Raw genomic sequence first — 24796 nt, 5'->3', positions numbered from 1 at the left:
TCAAAATTCATCCGACAGTTCACTGTCAATGCAGAGGTAAACGTAAACAAATCGTTTGTTTGCTAAATTTGCCTGCGATAGGCATACACGGAGCACGAATTATCTTTCTCTTTGTAAATTTAATGATTCGGGTTCAGTCCAGTTTTGTGGTACATATTGGTATCCTTGACTAAGCCAATATGCACACTGGATTAGATTTTTACGTGATTTTTATAGGCGGATTTCGGGATTGACATGGGTTTTAATTTGATGTATACGTTACGTGAGCTTACCCTCCTTTAAAATTTTAATCCCGCTAAATTCGTACGACTCGTGTTTTTGAAGCGGATCTCAATTTAAGTGTATTGTGAGACTCATGCGGGTTTGGATTACAGTAAAACTTGACTTGACATATAAATCATCCTAAAATGAGGTTCAAATACTTTACTTATTTATTAGAATACCTATCCAATACAATTTTAGTCAGATTTTTTTGTGATTTTTCCTTTTTAGTTATTTTTTCAGTAGTTATGGGTTTCCATGTAGTGCATAATTGCTAATGAACTTAAGCGCTCCCCTTATTTGAAAACTTGATGTCAGCACTTAAAGTATTTCTGCTATCTCCAGAGTCATTTCATAATTTTCAGTTTTGTATTGGAACGAGATATTTATTCTTAGTGCATAGTATTACACACTATGGTAATTTGGAGCACTGTGAATACTAGTTTCTTTCTCTGATAAGTCATCGAAACCAATAAAACGATGCAAATTTACTTCTCATAGCTGAAATAATAAAATAAAAGCTACTTGTAAAATTATTTACAGCACCATTCATACTTGTACAAAAAACTACAAGTCAGCGCTAATAATTTCTACTTGAATTTTTTTTATGCAACATTCATTCATTCATTTATTTAGTTAACATCTAAACAGATAACACTGAATCAACAATTTGACGCCACAATGCACGGTTCGAGGCCGCATCTCTCCATCCTCGGATACGCCCCACGCTCGCCAAGTCGTTCTGCACCTGGTCTGCCCATCTCGCTCGCTGCGCTCCACGCCGTCTCGTACCTGCCGGATCAGAAGCGAACACCATCTTTGCAGGGTTGCTGTCCAGCATTCTTGCAACATGTCCTGCCCATCGTACCCTTCCGGCTTTAGCTACCTTCTGGATACTGGGTTCGCCGTAGAGTTGGGCGAGCTCATGGTTCATTCTTCGCCGCCACACACCGTCTTCTTGCACACCGCCAAAGATGGTCCTAAGCACCCGTCTCTCGAATACTCCGAGTGCTTGCAAGTCGTCCTCGAGCATTGTCCATGTTTCATGTCCGTAGAGGACAACCGGTCTTATAAGCGTCTTGTACATGACACATTTGGTGCGGTGGCGAATCTTTTTCGACCGCAGTTTCTTCTGGAGCCCGTAGTAGGCCCGACTTCCACAGATGATGCGCCTTCGTATTTCACGACTAACGTTGTTGTCAGCCGTTAGCAAGGATCCGATGTAGACGAATTCCTCGACCACCTCGAAGGTATCCCCGTCTATCGTAACACTGCTTCCCAGGCGGGCCCTGTCGCGCTCGGTTCCGCCCACAAGCATGTACTTTGTCTTTGACGCATTCACCACCAGTCCAACTTTTGTTGCTTCACGTTTCAGGCGGGTGTACAGTTCTGCCACCTTTGCAAATGTTCGGCCGACAATGTCCATGTCATCCGCGAAGCAAATAAATTGACTGGATCTGTTGAAAATCGTACCCCGGCTGTTACAGCCGGCTCTCCGCATGACACCTTCTAGCGCAATGTTGAACAACAGGCACGAAAGTCCATCACCTTGTCTTAGTCCCCGGCGCGATTCGAACGAACTGGAGTGTTCGCCCGAAATCTTCACACAGTTTTGCACACCATCAACCGTTGCTTTGATCAGTCTGGTAAGCTTCCCAGGGAAGCTGTTCTCGTCCATAATTTTCCATAGCTCTACGCGGTCTATACTGTCGTATGCCGCCTTGAAATCAACGAACAGATGGTGCGTTGGGACCTGGTATTCACGGCATTTTTGAAGGATTTGCCGTACAGTAAAGATCTGGTCCGTTGTCGAGCGGCCGTCAACGAAGCCGGCTTGATAACTTCCCACGAACTCGTTCACTAATGGTGATAGACGACGGAAGATGATCTGGGATATCACTTTGTAGGCGGCATTAAGGATGGTGATAGCTCGAAAGTTCTCACACTCCAGTTTGTCGCCTTTCTTGTAGATTGGGGCATATAACCCCTTCCTTCCACTCCTCCGGTAGCTGTTCGGTTTCCCAGATTCTGACTATCAGTTTGTGCAGGCAAGTGGCCAGCTTTTCCGGGCCCATCTTGATGAGCTCAGCTCCGATACCATCCTTACCAGCTGCTTTATTGGTCTTTAGCTGTTGAATGGCATCCTTAACTTCCCTCAAGGTGGGGGCTGGTTGGCTTCCATCGTCCGCTGAACTGACGTAGTCATCTCCTCCGCTGCCTTGACTTTCACTGCCTGTACTCTCAGCGCCATTCAGATGTTCCTCGTAGTGCTGCTTCCACCTTTCGATCACCACATGTTCGTCCGTCAAGATGCTCCCATCCTTATCCCGGCACATTTCGGCTCGCGGTACGAATCCTTTGCGGGATGCGTTGAGCTTCTGATAGAACTTGCGTGTATCTTGAGAACGGCACAGCTGTTCCATCTCCTCGCACTCCGCTTCTTCCAGGCGGCGTTTCTTCTCCTGAAAAAGGCGGGTCTGCTGTCTCCGCTTCCGTCTATAACGTTCCACGTTCTGCCGGGTACCTTGCTGCAGCGCGACCGCCCGCGCTGCGTCCTTCTCCTCCAGAATCTGTCTGCACTCTTCGTCGAACCAATCGTTCCGTCGACTTCGACCCATATACCCGACGTTGTTCTCCGCTGCGTCGTTAATGGCTGCTTTGACTGTATTCCAGCAGTCCTCAAGAGGGGCCCCATCGAGCTCACCGAGCTTTTTATGCAACAGTTACTTGTAAATTCCACTAATATTATTAGTGCAGCTTACTTGTAATATTAGACTTGTAAATTCATACTTGTGAATTTTTATGCAACGGAAAAATACAAGTTACAAGCTACTCTACTAATATTATTAGTAACATTTCGATTATGCTACAGGCCCCAGGTGGTTATTAACGCACACATAAAATTTATTTGTAAATTTCTTTAGATTTTTACCATTAAAAATGTGTGGATTTTTATTAGTGTTCGATTCACCAGCAGATAGTTGGGCTTATTCTACGAGTCGAGTGACGTGAAGTGAGTCGATTTTAGCAATTCTCACGTGAGGTGACCATGTTATTCAAATGGGGCTATACGACTCTTCTCACGTCATTCGAGCAATCTCACGTCACTCCACTCGTAGAATAAGCTCAAGTTAATTCGACACCGATTTTCTGGTATTTTTCTTATGTTCAACTATCAAAACCACCTAAAATATGTAGAAAATTTTACCGAACAGTTCTGCTGTTGGGATCTTGGTGAAATTACACAGAAATCTGCGATTTATTTTAAGTTTGTTAATTTGCAGTGGCAAAAATTTACTTATATATGAAATTAATAAGGTCCCTTATATCTTTTGGTCGAAAATTCAAATTTGAAGGGGCAACAAAATTAAAAAAAAAATGAGTTGCCAAAACATCATTCAACAAATCCGATGACATGGGAACTGTGTGGTTATTTAGTGGAATGTCTTCACTTTTCATGAATCATTTAATTCCATTACTTTGAAATCTTTACAAGTATACGTATTTTGACATCAACAGTAAAGACGTCTATAGTCTCTAAAGTCGATTCAACTAAGAAACAATGATCAAAGTTTGCAAAGTGATGGAATTAAATGGAATAGTCTTATGACAAGTAAGATCTGATAAGTTTGATTTATTTGATTCTTTTTGATATTTTTATTTTAAATATTTTCCATCCCTTCACCACTGGCAAAGCACAACTTTGAGGCAAGTCATACGGAATAATGTGCAATATGTAATTTTTATATGGATTCGAACTTATTCGGAAAATCTTTGCTTGTGTGTGAAAATGGCACTTTTTTATGATGGAAATTTATTTAAGTTTTAGACATAGGGGTAACGGCTCAAACCTTGGCCCATTATGCTACGGTTGAGCACATTTATCGTTATAAATCTTCATATATTGCGTTTCCAACCAGAATTATTCCACCAGCCGGCTTGCTTACATTTGGTTTTGACGCCAAATAGCAAAAAACGACGACGAATGTCCGCAATATCTCATTAAAACCACCGAAAGTCTCGAGAGAAATGGACAAAATGTCGGCATCCTTGTCCCTATCAAGTGGATAATTTTTCAGCCCACTTGGGACGAGTGATTGTTGATTTTGAACATACGAGAGATAAAGATGGGTTGCTGTTTATAGTACCAGTCATTTTGCTTGCGTTGAATAAAGGCAGCATGCAAACAAACAGAGAAAATCAAATCATCTTATTGAGCGTGAATTCTAATTGGTTGCATGTAAAATACTACCACATTGATTGTGATAGTGCGTTTCAGATTCCCCCTATAGCACGCTTACCAAGGACATGCTAACGAAAATACTATTATATGAATCATTTATTTCCCAAATAGGGTTTCTTACCCCATTCCCGGCCTAACATGCATACGACTGCATTATTTAATTGATATTTATGACAGGAAGCATTTTTTCCTCAATTTCGTGGGCCGTGCAATACTACAATGGGGTTCACTTCTGCTTAAAAATAGCTTTTCTTGGTAAACATCGTTTGAAAAGGCTTTTATTTGATTTAAATAAACGATGTCCAGCACTAATTTCAGTCATAGCGATTTCAAATCCGGCCCACTTCCAAACTAGTTCCCGGCCTAAGCAAAATTTCGCTCAATCTCTCAACATCTTACTCTCATCCTCTCTCGGGACGATAGAAAATGCGACGTAAACAAAAATATGCACGTTCAACGTCGACATGATGCCAGATGTTATTATTTATAATATTTTTTATTTGGTTGAAAAGATATATTCGCTCATTCAAATTACTTCCAAACGCTTAAAAACTATATTTTTTTCACTTTTTGTAATCGAGAGAATTATAAATAACATGATAGCGTCAACGTATTAGATAGTTTTCCTATGAACGATGAAGGATTTTTTTCATACTAAAAAAAAATCCTGGCCTTTTGGCAGCACGGTGCGGCTAGAAGTTCTTATGCCGAGGTGAATTTTTGTTTGGTTTGAGGATACATTTTCAAATGTATTCTAATATGTTTATATTAGTTCTAGTGAAACGAACAACTAGAAAAGATGAAAGTGCGTGAGTTTAGAATTATTGTGTGGTGATTAACAGCTTCAACCAATGATTGTATCGAGTACTGTGACGATTTCCAGGTAGGTGTTTATATGAAAATACTGTTTTGTAAAAGTGGAAAGATTCACTTCGGCTCAGTGGTGCAGCAACGGAGAGCGAATGTTCGAAATCTACATTTTTGTTTTCTATAATTGGACCAATTAGGAGTGAAATAAATGGTTAAAAAATATTGAGTATCGTGCGAAATAAACGGGAGACTTAAGCCTACGGCTTCCAAAAAGTATAAATCTTTAGTTTTCTGTTCAGTGAGCCGGGAATCGGGTCCATAGGCCCAAGTAGTGATTTACCCTATTCACCATATTTGCAAGTGAAAAAGTTTAGAAAAATGAAAACTGTATTAAAAACTGCAATTGCAAAAAGGCTACATGTTCTAGCCCTCATGGTGTGCCTTCAAACAAATTGCTTACGTTAATTATTGGCTGCCGCATAATTTTGAGATTTACTGCTAGTTGAAACCATGGCAGTTGTGTTGCTCTCGCTCTCGTAAACAATGCTTTAGATGGGGATGATGCATAACGCATTACTGAAGAAAGCCAATTGTAAAAATTATTCAAGGTAATTCATTGCATACTGTACTGTGCATAAACAGTCATAACTGTGCCAACTACCTGATATTATTACACAATTATTCATAAATACAATTATTGGATGCTTGTTTTTAACTCTGCCTGCATTGAAGTTTCATGATTGGTACGTGCGTTTGATTCTACTCCTCTCTATATCGATCAGCTGTTGTGAATCCTCTCAAAACTCGCACGTGTTTCAACTTCCCGAGTTGAGAGAATACTTTTTCGGTATCATTCTACAGATCAAAATACTTTTTGCAAGCAATAATAAATCTAAATTATGATGAAGGTATTTGTCAAGTAATTTGACTTGAAATTATTCCCATGAAATGATGTTAAAAGTTTATCTAATGAAACATACGATCCATTGTATCTTTCCATTATTCAATGAGAAATGGATTCGTGCGAAAGATGATAAAACCAAATATTCATACACTAATTGAATAATTTATTTGCGAAATTATGAAGAAAATGGTGTATCGAACCACGAAAGGTTGATGCTTGAATCGTGTTTGGAGGCCGTAAGGTAGGCAATTATTTTTGGTATGTTCTGCGAATGAAAGCGATTATATCGTGATTCGAGAAAAGCATCATGAGGGCCCATTTACAAACTACATGACGTTTTATGTTGTGGGAAGGTACTTGTCTGAGCGTTAAGGACTTTAACAATTTCAGGACCCTACCATACATGAAGCATTACTAGAGGCTTGGTGTGGGTTGAGCTTAGCGTTATGTTATTTGCGAATGAAACTTAACCACTGAGTAGATTAACCTGTTTTTACAAAAAATTCTTAGCAACCTAATCGCAAGCATCGGATATTCTATCTGCAGCTTTCGGTTATTTTCTCCAGTACGGGTTATTGGTGAGAATGTTTTGATTTTAGAGTTTCACCTATACTAACGTAGTGCTACAAATCGAAAGCGCATGTCACCATTTGGCTACGGGTGCCCCCAGTATTGTCCAAAAAAGTTTTGGTTAATTATGTCGCTATACTAATGGAAATTGTGAAATAAAAATGATAGCTGACATAGTGTGGTTGTTATCCATTCATCTGATGTGCGAAAGCAGGTATGTTCATTCAGAAAACTCTTTTATTGGGCAAAAGAAAAACTCTAGCACAGCCAGCCTGCATAAGTCAACAAAATATGGCTGCTAAAAAACCGAGTCAAAGTGATTTTTCACGCAAGATAATTGCTTTTTATAAATTAAGAAGTGTATAAATCTAGAGTTATGAAGCAGATATATGTTTGATACACTTTTCTAAAGAAGCAGTGGTTAATATGTCCCTACAAATCGACGTATTATCGCTAAAATATTGATTAATTTGCGTGATGAGCCAATGTTACATCCAGGGCCAACATTACCGCCGGTTACCCTAAATAGATTTATTTCGACTCACAAAGTTTAAAAATCTGAAACACAAGAATAATTTCGAAACCTAAATATTTTTCACAGGACTTTAAAAAGCCTAAACAAGATGTTCGAGCTACCAACCAACAAATTCACAATTTTTTCTCGATGAAATATCCAAAGTTTATGCAGCTTCAAATGTTTAAATTGCCATATTATGTAGTATTCATCAGAGAAGATGTCGAGAGACCATTCATTTTTCTCCCTACGAAAACATTTTGGAAAATAATCTTTCTATGGGGGATCCCTTACACACTTGGTTTTTATTTCTGCAGCTCGGCAAAAACCCGTGTGCCCTGCAAAATAAATACTGATATCCCGGCAAAAATGATCTTTGTTAGCTTTTTTTTGGCAAATTATTTGATGATTTTCAGTAACTTTGACAGAAATCTCAGCAAAAAGAAACATGTTTGCTGAGGCTCGCCTGTGCGTTTCTCGATAAAAGTTTCACAAATTCCAGAGATCTCGGTAAAAAAAATTAGGTTTGTACGTAGAAATGTTGCACCCCAAAAGTCCATTGCAGTATCAAGCAGAGATGCGAATTTTCTCATCTTGATTCAAAAATAAATATTTTGTTGAGCATTATAGCAAGTCCTTGCTCACTAATGCTTCCCAAAACAACAGTAAATGTATCTAAAATTAAAAAGATAAATCTGAATATTCAACAGTTCAATTGATAAAGTGTAGAGTTTAATAGTTTTTAAAAGAGATTTTGAAATCAACAGAGTCTGCTATTGGATATGTGAAAATATTTAGATTCTCAATCCTCTGTGCCCATCCTAAACTGCGACAATTGATCGCTGTAGAAAATCTTATAAGAACACAGAAGGTCACTAAGGTCACTAAGAAGTTTCGAACAGCTTTCGGGCCAAAAAGTACTAAGTGGTCATTTTTCCTAAATCCGTCATGAATAAAGCATCTTTCGACGAAGATTCAAAATTTTCAACATTTTTTCTCATTCCACGACGACGTTCCTAACAATTCATAGTAAAAAGTTTCAAAATAGTTAAAATTAGTGACTTTTTCCTAGAAAAAGTAACTTTAGTGACTTGAGTTCGAAAAAAGATACTTTTTAGTGAATGACCCGAAAAAAGTGACCAAGGTACTAAAAAGTGACCCGTTACCAGGCCTACATAGACTAAACTTCAAAATGTATGGTGGACTTCTAGTGGGCAGGTTTTTCTACAACTCTGCCTAATAGTTTGCTGTTTGAATTCCACTAACAACGGAGTTAAAGCGCTAGTTGCAGTAACTTTTACTAAGGGATAACGAAAAGTCACATTTCCAGCTTCAGACTAATGCTAACCCAAAACCACCTTCCTCAAGTTCCAGGTAAGGGGTCGTACACATATTACGTAAGTATTTTTTTCTGGGTTTTTTTGAAACCCCCTCCCCCCATGTAAGATTTTTTTCATACAAATGATTTTTTATTTATATGGTGCGTAAGAAAATGACGGACCCCCCCCAAAGTGCTTACGTAATATGTGTACGGCTCCTAAGTAGTAATCCACATGTATTTTTGCTAACATTGGAATCAAGAATCGTTATTCTTTATTTCTGATAGCATTCTAAATCTCGGGTACTTATTCAAAAGGACGTATGTGATTTTGTAAACAAATATTCCAACGTCGATTTGTCCAATCTGATGGCTCTCCCACGCAAACCGACATCACTAACAGGTAGCCGAAGGCTTCCCCTACCTGTCTGTGGTGATGGTTTGCGTGGGAGTGCTATCAGATTGGACAAATTGACGTTTGAATCTTTGTTTACAAAATCACATACGTCCTTTTGAATAAGTACCCGAGAAATATGGATTTCAAAAGAAAAATATGAGTATCACTAGTGTTCAATCTACAAATTAGACCGTTACAATGCTAATGCAAAATTGTTTCAGAAATTAGTGATCGTGTGTAACTTTTGCATCTTCCGTATTCATATTTTTGATGAAATTTATGTAACAAAATAAACAAATTATAGCCAAAAGTCCAAAATATATTCAGATGTCCGAAGTACCATCGTTACCCTTTGCACCTCTCTCCGAGTGCTCGACTCATCTATCTTTTATCACTAAGTGTACGTAAAGGCTATAGGAATAAGATCAACCAAGTTTTGATAGAAGGCCTGTAGATATATACTCTTATATACCAAGTGACTCAGCTCATTCATATAATCTAAAATCCACTAAAAAGTATATGGACAACGTTTCCTTACATGACAATAGAGTAAGAATTATTTTAAATATTCGCCTGTAGCATGGTATTGCTTCTAGCTGTGCACATTACTGCTGAGTAAGTCATTAAGATGATGTTGCTATGATCTGATGGATAAAGTCGATCTCCAGTCAATAGCAGGAAAAGAAGCACCTTTTGTCATGATTCCGCCACAATCACCGGTGTCGTTCAGAGTTCAGTCACCATAACAGCCCAGAGATCAAGTTGTTCGCAGGTCACTGAACCATACTGAGTCAGTATTACTGACTGAATGTAACTACGCCACAATTCATATGCCGACGTCGATGACTTTTGCTCTGGTTACGTTTACTGGACCGTCGCGTCGGTCGTGATTATTCTGGCATGAAAGCAAAAGAGTGCAGAATAATATCATCAGCAAACGAAGAATAACATTATCTCGACGAGTGCTTTCTTCGCCTGCGGCAGACTCCGATCGTTTTCAGCTGGCACAGCTGTCCGTTCGACGATGTCGATGAAGTGTTTCGAATGGTTATATTTTTGTCCGTCAAGGGCAATTTCGTTCAAAAAAACTTAGATTGATTTTTCGCCTTTTGCACAGTGAACGGGTATCAATTCCTATGTGGTGTTGACCATCTGTATGGTGGTCTTTCTTCAATTTCAGACTTGAAGACAACACTTTCTTTGTGGTTCCGTTTTTTTGCCTTTCTCGTACAACAAAGTTGTACCGAAAGGCTTTCATTCAAAGCAATTTGTGCTCCTGTTTTTTGTCTTCAGTAGCGGTAACCTACAAAGAAGACAGATAAAACATTGAAACAACATTTTTTTGTCCCAGAACAAAAGAATGCTCATAAAAAGTTGAATTAAAATATATTTTAATAAAAATTCATGCACAATTTTGATTAATAAAATAAACAACTAACCTTTTTGTATTGCCATTAAACACATTTTGTATCAACTCCTTTTACTTTCAGTTGTCCAACCAGGTATTACCAGTGATGCTATGATGGTTGCACAAGATCTGGACTGGAGCATAATGTTCTCATTACCGGACTATAAAGTTTGCGCCTACTATCCCAAATTATGATTGTTATTTTTGCCTTTCTCGTATACTAAGTATACGTAAAGATTTCAAAGAATAAGAATCAATCCAAAACCGAATTTTTGATAGAAGGCTCGGAGGCCCATAGCTCTATATATCGACTCAGCTCGGCGAATTGATGTAATGTATATAAGGACTGTTCAGTTTATTGAGAGGACACTTTTACATAACGATATTATACAGACAGATTGGTCAATTTCGATGGAGTTTGCTTTATCGTATACTAACTGTAATTTTTGAAAAGAGATAAAACAGTTTAGATCCAACAAAATGGTGCCTACTGTCAAAGCTTCACGAATTTCGCGTAAACATAAGCTTCCCAACAAAATTTTTTATAAGCAAAATTGACAGTTTGTAAGAAAATTCTAAATCGGCATGTCAACAAAATCATCAAGAAGATCGGAAAGAAACACACTGTCAATGATTTGTCAATAACTAGAAAAAGTAGAGCCTGTGGCAGCCCGAAAGCGGAATATAAACGGTTGAAGCTGTTGGAAATCCAATAAATTGAGATTGTTATGAATATCCCAAATTTCTGAGTTAGAATTGTTTCGTTGATAATTGGATTTCATTTCTAGAAGGTCAGATAATATATTCAACGAAAAGAAAACAGATTTCGAAAAAGATTGATGATTTAAAAAACATCGACAATACAAAGTGTCCTCTTTATAAACTGAACAGTTCTTATATGTGTGTGTGTGCGTACAAAACATGTGAGACACACTTTTTGGTACTTAGCATTATCCAATTTTCTCGCAACAAGTTGCATTCGACGAGGAATGCCGTTTTTCGCTAATGAAATTTGGCCCGATCGGCCATTGCGTTTCGGAGTTATTGTTTTTCTCCCGCTTTTTCCCAAGGTTCCCCCCTTAGAAAAGATAATTTCAAAATCGAATGAATTTTGAAATGCGCGAGAAAGGCACCACTACTACTAGGTGGATTAATCTGGGTTTTTAAATTAAGTTTTCATTAAATAGATTTCGCCTAGATTTCTCCTGAAGATAAAATATTTGAATTTCATTTAATAATAAATAATTAAATTTTCTCTTATAATGTGTTCTTCCGGTTAATGCTGCATGACAGACAAATCAAAAAACAAATTCTGTGTTTCACGACTAGGTTATTGGAGGTCTAACGAAGCTCGTCAATATTCACCTTAGCTATGTCTTTAGCACAAGTTTTGCATCCCGGTCAACAGCTCTAGACGTAGTACGACGCGCTCCTATATGTAACAGTGAACCGGGAAACATCCGTTCTTATTCCGAACAGATTGTTGGTGAAAAAAAAACCCGTTCGATGCTGCCCTTACAGAAAAACATTGAACTTGAAATTGTGCTGGGAGCGGGACTGTGCCAATCCAAGGACAGACAAGAGCGCCATCGTTCTTCGGATCCATTCCACCCATGATAGAAGTAGCACTGAATTGCATTGGGATGCACTCGTTGGGTGAGCACTTTAGAGGGCTTGTAGTTTTGCCGGTGAACTGGTTGGAATGCATCAGGAAGTGCGGTGTTTTTTATTACTTACAATGACAAATGTTTACCCAACCCATATTGACGTGTTGTGTGCTAGATTCAGGTAAAACAAATCTCGGTTAGTGTGTTACTGTTTACGAGACTTAAAATAGAATTTCATTTCAATATAATGCGTGGCATTTTGGCACGTTGAATGCTGCGCAGGGTGGATGCAATTTTAGAAATAAATTTGTGACCTAGATTTGGATTGGGGGCAAAGTAAAATAAAATCATAATCATGAGTTGATTTATGTTTGATACATTAATCGATCGGTTGCTCCCAACTTTTTATTCGCTATGTTATGAGCCAGGTTCAAGCTAATAGAATAAAATAAGGGGCAAAATAAGCATTATTAACGAGACGAGCCAGCCTTGGGCTGGAAGTCTCCCTAATAAGGATATAAAAAACATTCTTAACTTGATATAGGATACCGTGACCTGCCCTAATTCCGCGCATCGCCTAATACCGTGGTTTTTATAAAAAATCAGAACCTGGCTATCATGGATTTTTGATGAAAACCACGGTATTAGGCGATGCGCGGAATTGGGACAGGTCACGGTACTAACAGAATAGCAAAAAGTTTTATTAATCCACTTAACTTCGTTCGTGCATTAGAAAAGGCAAAAATTTGAGTACAAATTAAAACTGATAGTTACTATCCATCTGTCATATAAAGAGTTTCGTACAATTCCATTCAATTCCACCAATCCCTTATCATTTTCCCTTTTCGCCTTGCTTACTTCCGCCATATGTTCCTTAAACCTTAAATCTAATTTTTTTTTGTCTTTATTAGCGAGACTTTCAGCCCTGGGCTGGCTCGTCTCGAAATCTAATGGTCTTTTTGTTTGGTTTATTCAACATTTCTAAATAATCTGTCGTTAAACCCAATAAAGACTTGTTTTGGTTGCTTCTGCTGGAGCTGGTTGGTGATGTGTTGGTCATATGAGACCGAAACTCTTTTAGTAAAGTTGATGTCTTAATGTACGTTGTATATCGCTTCCAAAATCTTGGAATGATCCTTTCGGTTGATGATGCTGAAAAACGGTGAAAGCGGATATCTCATCGATGCTTTTTTCGTCTGCTTGTAGTAGTTTCCACGAAATGTGAAGTCCTTCTTCGTCATGCATAGCATTACCTGATTTAGGTACATATTCACCTTTCCCCGCGGAGCGTTTTTCACTGGAACGCTTGGGAAAAATGTCGCTACGTCGAATGATACCATTATGTCCTCTTCTCCGATGTGTCCTGATTCCAACAGCTTTTGGGCGAACTCCTGGGTGTTGATGACTGACCAGCTGGGGAATGGGTTCGGAATACTTTGGAACTCCACTGATCAAACTATCTCTCGCATCTCGTTACCGGGTTTATGGATCTTTGGCAATCCTTCAATCCTTGGTAACACCGGGTTTACTGTCTTCACTTGAGCTTTGCCGATGATCGCCTTTTGCTTTACATTCCTTTATCGTTTTCTCCGTTAGTCTTATTAATCCTGGTAGTGAATCTACTATCAAATGCCTGTAGGGTTCTCTTTTGATTTTCGTCGTCATCTGTACGTCTTGGTCGTGGTGGAATACAGCGAGGAACATTGTAACAGACGCCATTAAAGAAGGACAGATTAGATTTAAGGTTAAAGGTACATATGTATGACTGAAGCAAGTAAGGCGAAAATGGAAAATTATAAGGGATTGCATTACGAACTTTGATATAAGGTGTGTATAAGGAAAACAACTCTATACCGACATCAAATATTACAAATTTTAAGAAATGTCTTTTCACCGTGGAAACTTAATTTAGCTGAAACCTGGAAAATCTACCGGCCGATACAAACATCAACCCGGGCCCTAAGTCCTTCTTTTGTGGGCTTCGTAGCCGTGCGGTTAGCGACGTCAATAGTCTAGACGCATGTGCTGTAGAGTGTGGGTTCGATTCCCGCCCCGATAAGGAGAAAACTTTTCGTAAAGCGAAAAGTTCTCCACTGGTCCACTGGATGTTGTGTGAAGGTCCTGTCCGTTGTCTCATGCTAGATTTTAAGTGTTCAGTCTGTGCGACCTCTGGTCGAAGATGGTGATTCTGGCTTTTCAACTACAAGTCTCAATTAGGTCAACTTATATGTTGAGAGTTTTCATAACCCCCAATGTTTATGTCACCTCACATGACCCCGTTTTCGTTCCCTGGTATCATACTTACAGCCAAACAAGTTCAACTGCAGTGTAATCCGAAATAGTAGGAAAAACTGCAGTGTAATCCTACAGCATTCTGATTTTCATATGCCACTATTTGTCGATAATTCTGGTGATCTAATCAACAACTCCCAACGGGGGTAATCTGGCGCTCTTTGTTCCTTTAGCCATCGGAAATACTCCAGATTCGAATATATTTTTTGACCGAAGGAAAAATGGGGTGGAATCACGATCTTTTGGGGTACGGGTCAAACCATAACTATGCATATCTCAGGAGAGCAGCGCATTGGAATTTCCATCAGTTTGTCTACAATCTCCAAATGACCAGCGGATACCAACAGATCGTCTGGTTTCTTGGCAGCTCAGATTTACACCAAAACTTACCACGACGAAATGCGGGGGTGCATTATGCAATGTTCTCCCCCAATTTATACATACAATACCATTTTTACTGAAATAAAATACGCTGAAGCAGGTGGTCGTGGAATTTGTCTACTTTAAATCCTTGCTAATGGCTGATAATAATGTTGGTCGTGAAACACGAAGGCCTTTCACGGGTCCCAGAAGAAACTGCGATCAAAACAGATTCACATCCGCTATTTTAATATTTAAACCGTAACACAACCTTCAACCAAAGGGAGCGAAATGTTTGAGGATGGTCTAGAAGCATCCACAAAAATTTCGTCGATAGGATTATAAAAAAGGTGTAGAGGAGGACGATTACTTCCTAATCTAACATAAATTATGCAATATCAAATAAATACTCCATACAACGATGGAGCTCCGATCATTGCAAGCGGAAGAAGAAAACAGGAAGAAAACACCACACTTGGTGACAGAACTTAGAATTACTTAACTTAAATCTGGGTAAGTGAAGAATCTTGTCCTCAACACCTGAGTTACAACGTTTTCGTCGGGGAGCCATATTACAATCAAATTTAACAGACATACAAATAGACAATCGTCACAACAATCAACGAATTAAAATAGCAGACGTTCTCTCTGTGCCCGAGAGAAACATCCAATGTGTTGCCCATGATGCTGAAAACGGTGCCATCAGTCAAATCCCACAAATTCATTTGCGCATTGCTTTTTGTCTACAGCAATTCGGTTGCTGTATTCATAGCTTGATTTCGTTTAGGATTCCGATCCTATTTGGGCACCTCGATAGAATCGAAGCCACGATTGCCTACTTACAGGCTTTCGAATTCGATTCCAGACGCAGAACATTCGTAGTGTCACAAATAATGGTACAGTCTCACTTTAAGGTGATTATACAATGAAGCCAGAAATCGGCCATTCTGTAAACCACGTGCGTTTCCAATATTTTTTCTAGAGCACGAGATGAAAGAACCATAACGCGTAAGGGGTGAAATAATGTTTGATCGTTTGCTTAGTTATGCGGAACAATCATAATTTGATTATTCATAATAAAATCATAATAATAAACCGTAACACTGCACCAAATGTAGCATGTACAAAACGCTCAAAAGACCGGTGGTTCTATACGGAATCTAGGACCATGCTCGTGGAGGACTTCTAGCACTCGGGGTATTCGAGAGACGCGTGCTTGGGACCATCTCTGCTAGTGTGCAGGGGTAAGGTGTGTGGCGGCGAAGGATAAATCACGAGGTCGCCCAGCTCAGTATTCAGAAGGTGGCAAAAACCGGAAGAACACGATGGGCAGAGCATGTTGCAAGCAAGGATGTTATCGATCATTTAGTAATCTGCATTCGATCATTTATTAGTTTTTCAATAACTCATTCCAGACGCTAAATTTCAAAATGTGTTGTATGGTGGACTTCTAGTGCAAAGGTTTATCTACAACTCTGCCTAACAGTTCGTTGTTTGAATTTCATTAAGAACGGAGCTATAGCGCTAGTAGCAGTAACTTAGACTAAATGATTGCATATTTGGTTATCATTTAGTATAAGTATAGCAACTAGCACCGTAACTCCTTTAGCAGTGGAATTCGAAGATCGATCTGTTAAGGAGAGTTGTAGAAAAACCTTCGCACTAAAAGTCCACCATACAACACATTTTGAAATTTAGCCTCTGGAATGAGTTATTGACAAACTACTAAATAAACGAACGCAGATTACTAAATGATCGATAACATCCTTGGTTGCAAGAATGTCCTACATAGATGTTCGCTTCGGAGCTGGATGGAGCACAGCGAGCAAGGTGGACCAGGCACAAAATGACTTGACGAGCGTGAGGCCTAACCGATGATTGAGAAACATGGTCTGAGTAAACTCCTTGAACCGCGTATTTCATTTCTCTTGATTCCGGATTCCGGTTGATTTTTGTTTCTCAACTACTCTGCATGTCTGCACAAAGTTGGCACAAGCACAAAGTTGGCAATGTTGATGTTTTACATTCCCTGTGCTTGTTACATGCTGCTGTAATTGAATAGTAAGATCTCAATTAATAACGTTGTAAGTAAACCAAGAAAACCCGATTAAGAGCCTACAATACGATAATTGTCATAAGCAAGCAATAAGAGTGCAAGTGCTTAAACGAAGCAGTTTCAACAAAACAAATTAACGGACTGTTCAGTATGTACCAACTACTAAACCAAGGCCTAGATAGCGGTAAAGCGGTGTTCCTCTAAGTGTCAATGACATTCAAGCCATGCGTGCTTACGCCTCTTCCTGTTCTCGCTGTTAAAAACGCCTTGCAACCTGTCTCCGAAGCCATGTAGCTTCTTTAATTGTACATATGATATAAGCGTACAATAAATTTCATGATTGAAATCTCTCTACCGGTTCATGTCAATAAAATCTACTAACCCATTCATCTTAAAGATACTCAATGGCAGAAACAGTTTTCAATGCCAAATGTGCCATAACCCGATGTGACATCTCCGTCAAACTGAAAGTGTTCAAACTTCCATCTGTTAACCAAACACGTCTGCCCAACCATTAACCGGAGTGTATGTTGTAATATACTTTGCGTCCGGTTGTTATAGCACACGAGTTTCGTATTATGAACATTGGCGCTGAAAGTTTAAACAGACTCTCATCACAGCACACATGATAGGGCCACAAGATGGGAACAACTCTCGCCTCGTCATTGTTGAGACGCGTTTTTTTCGGTTACTCGAAGTTAGTCTGTAGCCCGAGCAGTGGGAAAAAATATATTCATTCAAAATGTATTAACGGACAAACGGTAGTGTATATAAAAAATAAAGAATAAAATATTAATGTAAATCATCTTCTGGTGCATTCTTTGTGCGTTATTAAACATTATTAAACATAATGCACAATAAAAAGGTAGAAATAACACTTTAGGGATAACATTTTATTACTTTCATCAATTCGCTTTTATTTGCATAAGAAACAAATGTTTAGTAATTTAACCAGAATACAATTACCAATATATTCAGTTTGCAATAGATAACAATGGAATCAAATTTACCCTCAAATGCAAGTTGTTGCGACCAAATCGGCCAAGGAAATATGCCCAGAAAACGAGTGCACAACACGTTCGTACACTCATACACATATGCTACTAAAAATCTACACACTTTTATTGACAAAAATCTATAGATTTATTTTATGATGTATATCAGCGCACACATATGACATAACCATTTTCTACGCAAACAACTAATAAAATATTTTTTTTTTTTTTTTTTTTTTTTCGAGAGTTGACCAGTTGTAGTCTTAATAGACTGGTATCTCGGCTGGGCTCTCCATGTGATACACAATACTAGCAGACGACTCAAGCTATGTTGCTCACTAGGTCACTGCGGCCTGGGTTTGTATTGTGATCATACCGATACATTACTCTTTCTATCTACAGTCTGTCAATTATAAACCGAACAAATAATGGAAGCTCAACATGTACATAGATGTTTTCTGAATAAGTAGTTAACATGTAAATTTAATTATTAGTTACTTGGAGCCGACATTCAATACCTAATAGTAGTCTATGTTGACAACGGGTGGTACTGTTGCCATTTCCAAGTAACAATTTCGAATAAAGATGTAATGATATCATTCTGGTAGGGTAATTTCAAAATAGATTAATTTAAGTACTATTGTAATAAATGGACACATTGAAGAGCTTCCCTTATTTTAACACGGTTGAGTATCGGATGTTTGTCAATACGTCGTCGAGTTAATTGTATCCTATCAATCACAGTAATGTCATATGTTAAAGTTTCAGTAGTCTAATAGTGATCATTATACAAAATTTCTGTCCAGTTGTTCCGTAATTGCTTTTTTTTGGTCAAGTTCTATTCCCTTTTCTAATATTCAAACCTTTATTATTTATTAAAATAATGAGGTCTAAAATTCAGTTATTCAGATTCAGGTTATACAATATTCAATATAATAGTGGATGAACGCATCATATGGTCTATCCTCATTTCCGTAAGTGGTCAAGTTATTAGTCTTGTAGCAATAATAGTGGTACTAATTATTCTCTATCTTGTGAGTGCAATGGTCTCAATTAACTATTCTAAACAGAACTCTGTCTCTTGTCTTTCTGTCCACCGATGGTCATGTATTTATTTTCGTTTTTTATTATTTATTTGATATCATTAAATTTCAGTCATTTATTTTACTATCGGTCATTTATTTTATTATAAGGTAAAGGTCAGCGAATTTGTCTTAATACGAGAAACACTAAGTCATGTCCCTTATATATCCGCTAATTTTTCTAACTAACCTAATAGAAGGAAGAGAGAAACAGTTTTTGCGTTGATCCATGCAGCTAGAGAGACTAAAATAAAAGATTATCGAGAAGATATAATAGATACATTCACTATCTCCAATGCCAAATTAGTAAATCTACAAATTCTACTTTTCACTACTAAAATTCTACTTCAGCTATAATACTGCCGTCATACGCATAACCGTCCCATGTATATAGGGAATCCCAGCAAACATGGGACAAATATACGTATGACGGCAGTATACGGGTACAAAATGAATTATTGTTAGCTACTACTACAAGTATAAATAGATGTATGCTATTTGGATAAGCGTTTGTTTCAGGGTCTTGTTAGTATTAGAGTTATGTTAGTTAGACCCCTACTGAGCCCTGCCGGCACCTCCAAATTTACCAATAGGCAGTTGTTGTTAGATCGTGCGACACTAACCATTAGTTAACTTGGAGGCATGGTACCTCAAGTGTTTGGTATAACTGTTGACCTTATTTAAGTAAGATGTGATAAAAGTTTCTCTACGGAGCTTATTTTCAAACCATTACCATTAAAATAACGATATTCTTGTGAAGGAGATATAAAAAATGGAAAAATATCTTAATTTTTTAATTTAGTGTTGAACTTAACCTTTGTTTGAAAAAAGCACTATTGAACAACAAAAATAAAAATAAAATAAAAATCTTTTTAAGACACTTGAAATATCAACGTCAAGCCCCTTATCCATGGACAGGGCAAACAACTAATAAAATATATATGCAAATAAACTTTATGTTTGGTTTCAAATCAGCAATAATTTAATTTATGTGTGGTTCCATATCGATTATAATAGGGTGTTGCTGTTGCAAAAGTTTATAATGGCGAAACATCATATCTAGATATTTTTGGCAGTGTATAGACATCAGAACATTAGCCATAAAACCACTGGCTATCTTTCAAAAGTTCCTTTTTGGGGTAATCCTACACTACTAAAAATCCACACATATTTATTGGCAAAAATCCATACATTTAACTTATGATGTATATCAGCGCATACATAATCATTCTCCACGTGAACTACTAATAAAATATATATCCAAATAAACTTAATGTGTGGTCTCGAATTAGCTATTGTTTAATTTATGTGTGGATCTATATCTATTATATTAGAATGGAGCTATTGCAAAAATTTATGACAACGACACATATTATCTTATATAGATATTTTTGGCAGTGTATAGCATTTAAGTACTTTTATAGTTGACAAGAAAAGCAAAAAATGTTACATATACCCAGCGCAAAAGATTTGTCATTTCCTCCGATTAGGGAAGAAATGCAAAAAACCGGTCCTTGCTCGACCGGCAAAGCGACTGGTCTTCTCGAAATTAATCCGCCTTTTTTTGGGATACGCAAACGTAGTCCGTTGATTGGCGTCGTCACCGACCGGTATGATGATGGGAACGCAATCGAAAGTGAAAGCGCTGCACACAGCTAGATCGGATGTTGACCTTTTATAGATTGAGCATTGACTGCTGCACTGTGCACTGTCGTCGCGGTGTTTGCCAATTTAAGTAGCTGCACATTCACTTTCATCAACTTTTATACGATGGTGAATTAAAAAAAAATCCAAGTCATTTAAAACCTGGATGATAAACATTGTGTAACATAGCTCATGTAAATTTATTACCGATTCAGAATTGGAAATAATAATGATAATGAGTACCTATTAGAAATGGCAGAGCAATACTATTAAAATTTTGTACGAGAAATTTTAATACAAGATACAGTGAGTCCAAAAAGTATTCGTCTAGCTGTGCATTTTCTACAAAATGTCAAAACTAGAATCTAGTAAGCTCAAAAAAATAAAACTGTCGATTACATTTTGTAACAAAATAATCAATTCATATTTATTGTTAAAAATCAAACAGAAAAATAAAACAATAACAAAAACAAAGGTAACAAAACACAACAATTCATTAAATACGGGCTCAAAAAGTATTCGTCTAATCAGGTTTAGCGCGCTTTTGAAACGAAAACAGGAGTTGTAAAATGGAATTCAATATTTCGTTGGATTCCCCTGTGTTTCTATGACGGGCTGTAGTTCTTGTGGCATGAAACTGACCAAATTAGCCGTAACGGGGGACGGAATATTCTTCCATTCTTCTTTCAACACTAATTTCAATTCGTTGTTGTTGGAAATATGATTTTCACGAATTTCACGAAAAGTTTGTCGTTCCGAACCTTCAAATGGAGTTAAATTGGATTCATATGTTGGCACTGAAGAGGCGTTTTGAGTTGATTGGGGTATTATAGAGTAGCTACAGCTTAGTACTTTGGGCTGTGTGCTCGAGGTAATTATCGCCCCGTGAGATGTATGTTCTCTGTAAGCCTAATTTCTCAGCAATGGAGTTCAAATTTTCTTTCAAAATGCGGATGGACATTTTGTGATACATAATTCCTTCAATAATGTGAAATTTTCCCACACCGGTTGCGCTCAAGCACCTCAGAGACCATGACGGAGCCCCCACCATGCTTTACTGCTCAAAAGAGATTCTGCGGCTGTATCTCAATATTCCTTTTCCACCATACCATACATCGGCCAGTTGATCCAAATATGATGTACTTGATTTCGTCAGATAACATGACTTGATTCCGAAAGTCATCCTTCTTCCAGCGATATTTTTAGCTGAAATCGAGCTGTTTTTGATATTTTGATGGCTCACTTGAATTTTCTTCCGTGATACTCGCCCATTATACCTATACTTTTCACAAGTATTTCTGTTCGTATTGGTTCATATCTGAGCACTTCTTCTCTCCAACTCACTTGCCTATATGGGTGAACTCGTTTTTAAGGATTTTTTTATTTTCCGCACAATAAATCGCTCATCGTTATCAGTTTACCATCGCTGATGAGCACTCTGCTATTTGTTTTGATAGATTTTTGTGGCGCTAATGCGACCAATCCCCAATTAAATGGTTGAATTCTTGTTACCCTTGGTCTACCCACATTTCATGCAAAGTCATAAGTCAACTTGCACTAATTATGCAGGCGTAGAATAAGTTTTTTTTTCATTGGGACTCATCTTTTTACTTTTCCCACCCATGGTGCTTCTGTTTTCCGCGCTAAGTTCAAACAAACAAACAAAAACATTATTTGATCTGTCATTGAGTATTGACAAAATGTTGCTAGACATGACTAGAATGTGCTACTGTAATTACATGCGAATAAAACTATTATATTCGTGTTTCGCCCGATTATTTTCTGAATAGACGAATACTTTTTGAGCAAGCGAAATTGACGAAATTTAGATATTCTCTACATACCAGAAAAAGTAATTGAAATTTCTATTTGTTTTTGAATAATAATCATGTGTTGATAAGTTTTCTACCAAATTTAGAAGAAAGTTTTTTGATTTCATTTCTATCACGCCTAAGTTTTACATCTTACTAAAAAATATGCAGCTAGACGAATACTTTTTGGACTCACTGTACATATTCATGTTATGCCAGGCATAGAAAAGTTTTCCATTAATAACTACCGCAATGCTTATAAAAGTTGAAGAGCAGGTAAAGTTCCAGTTGTAATGTAGAGGCATTGAAACAGGACGAAATTTGAATCTACAGTTAGAAACTATGTTATAAAAAAATTACATCTTATTATGAATACATCACATACGGTGGTTGGTTTTCTACCCGCCGCTGCCGTATCCAGGCGTTAACTGTTGAGAAAACCCGCGTTAGATGTCTTTCGCCATACAAACTTCAGGTGGTTAAGTGATGCTGGCTATTTTTACATATACGATAGCGCCTGGCGGGTAGAATACCAGCCACTGTATTGTGATTCATAGTAGCTAAAACATACAGCAATCTATTGAGATCTACTAATAGAAAAATCCAATGGTTGATCGATCCATACGTTAGGTATGACAAATAACCAACAACCAGAGGAGAAAAACATGACGAATCATAGAGGCATTCTAAATCTGATCGCCTTTTATGTGAGTCACACTTATGTATACGTTAACAAGTGGGTACGGAAATGCTGGTTAAAAGGGGTTTCTGTGATTCTAAATTACGAGAAGCACCCCGTGCTCCTCTTCTGTATGGAGAGTGCGACTGATGTAGTACCGTTCTCAACTTTTACAATGAATTCTTATCATCTGAACAATAGCATACCAATAAAATATAAAATCATTCGTCGGCGGTAGGCTACGTTGGTACATGGAAGAAGTTTTGAAGGACAGTTAACGGAAATACAGCAAAACCGATTAATTTTATACAAGCGAACCATCAGGGCAGAGGAAAAGATTAATTATATATATATTTATTCCTTGAAGCAATCGGTAATTCTGAATAGTCTATGTTGTATCTTTTTCAACTTTTTTTTAAATTTTGTAAAGCACTACTTACATTTAATTTTGTTTCATTTTATTTTGTAACAGTGAGTTATCAAAAAATCTAATTCGACTTTTTTACTTTCGCTTCTGCCGTTTCCAGAATCCAATACCGCCCTCGGAGTAAAGTGCTTCCGGTGCACAGTAGCACCGCCAAATCGCTACGCGATTAACAGTACCAAAACCCAGCTGTGTTCCAAGTTTGACCACTCCGATTACTACGCTGTTGACTGTCCGTGGTCAACGATGTGCGTGAAGCGAGTATACAAGATTCAGCTAATGAACCGGGAGCAGGAGACCATCAGCCGTGACTGTGCACAGCAGAAGAAAACCGAACAGGTATGTTGGTAACTAGTGACACGTGGTCACACCTCCGTGAATAACGCTAATTAATTACTTTGTAATGAATACATGGGAGCGTGAAAGCGTAAAATATCACTTCTTTGCATTGCAGATCTATAAAAATGGTAACTGGACGAAGGAACACCACATAGAGGAACCCTACGAAGAGGGTTGTCAAACGATAGACGACACCACGTACTGCTTTTGTCGGGGGTCGATGTGTAATGCGGCAACTAAAGTTGAGAAAAATAGTTATCACACGGACGCGATGGCAGTCATATTTGTGTTCAACGTGATGAAGTACATAAGAAATATAGAATACTAGCATGTTAGATAGGTTGTTCAACTTCCGTGAATTAGGTTAAGAGATAATAGACTAGGTATAACTTAATTGCTTATTTTTGACTGAAAACTCAAGTCACTAACGAGAGAATATTTTGTTAAAATGTTATTTTATGCTCGAAATCGATGTGATATAATAAATAAGTAGACATTATTATGGATTGTATGTTATTGTTGTAAAAGTACATTTTCAATTTCATCAATGCATGTAATTTTCCGAACAGTTTTATACAAAAAGGAAACCCTAAAAGCAAATCTGACCTACTTTGAAATGTGCTGTTTGAGATGACGTAAGTACTGCACGACATTCAATGGATGCAACGCAACAAGCATCGGCGTCACTGGAGTGCGAGTGAAGGGTTTTTTTTTCTCAGGCGCTATTGGTGCTTTGATGTTGCATGAAGAAGAAGATGCAGAAAGATGGTAACCGAAAAAAATCTCCACGGCAGTGACGGGAAATGTCATATCGATGTCATGGGACTAATTTGTTAATAACTTTTTTCACAAGTAATTTACAATCGTATGTTTTATATAAACATAAAGCACTCAAAGGATACTAAAAATTTGTCTAATAGGTCATTGCTCTAAAACTAAAATTGGCGGCGTGAGAGCCGAATTAGTGTCAAATGACATTAATGTCATGACATTCCGTGACATTTTTTTAAATTCGTTATCATGCCTCACACTGTATATTTGGAACAATGACCTGTTTGGCAAAGTTGTAGGATCCTTTAAGC

At 37.8% G+C, this 24796-nt stretch overlaps 2 protein-coding genes across 6 annotated transcripts in view; one reads left to right on the top strand and one right to left on the bottom strand.

Annotated features, from left to right (window-relative positions):
* LOC134219429 (uncharacterized) overlaps positions 1-24213 on the top strand; it is a 36776-nt gene extending 12563 nt beyond the window's left edge. For all 4 annotated transcript variants that reach the window (XM_062698162.1, XM_062698164.1, XM_062698165.1 and 1 more), the window contains exons 3-4: positions 23479-23714; positions 23830-24213. In XM_062698162.1, the coding sequence (XP_062554146.1) occupies positions 23479-23714; positions 23830-24042 (449 nt within the window). In that variant the 3' untranslated portion in view covers positions 24043-24213. The remainder of the gene's footprint in view (positions 1-23478; positions 23715-23829) is intronic.
* Positions 1-24796, bottom strand: part of LOC134225946 (rabankyrin-5) — a 79564-nt gene that overhangs the window by 32688 nt on the left and 22080 nt on the right. The window lies entirely within an intron of this gene.

Source organism: Armigeres subalbatus, chromosome 3 (genome assembly GCF_024139115.2).
Source record: "Armigeres subalbatus isolate Guangzhou_Male chromosome 3, GZ_Asu_2, whole genome shotgun sequence".
In the NCBI taxonomy this organism is placed as follows: Eukaryota; Metazoa; Arthropoda; class Insecta; order Diptera; family Culicidae; genus Armigeres; species Armigeres subalbatus.
The sequence above is the reverse complement of the archived record's forward strand: the minus strand, read 5'-3'. Positions and strand labels throughout refer to the sequence as shown.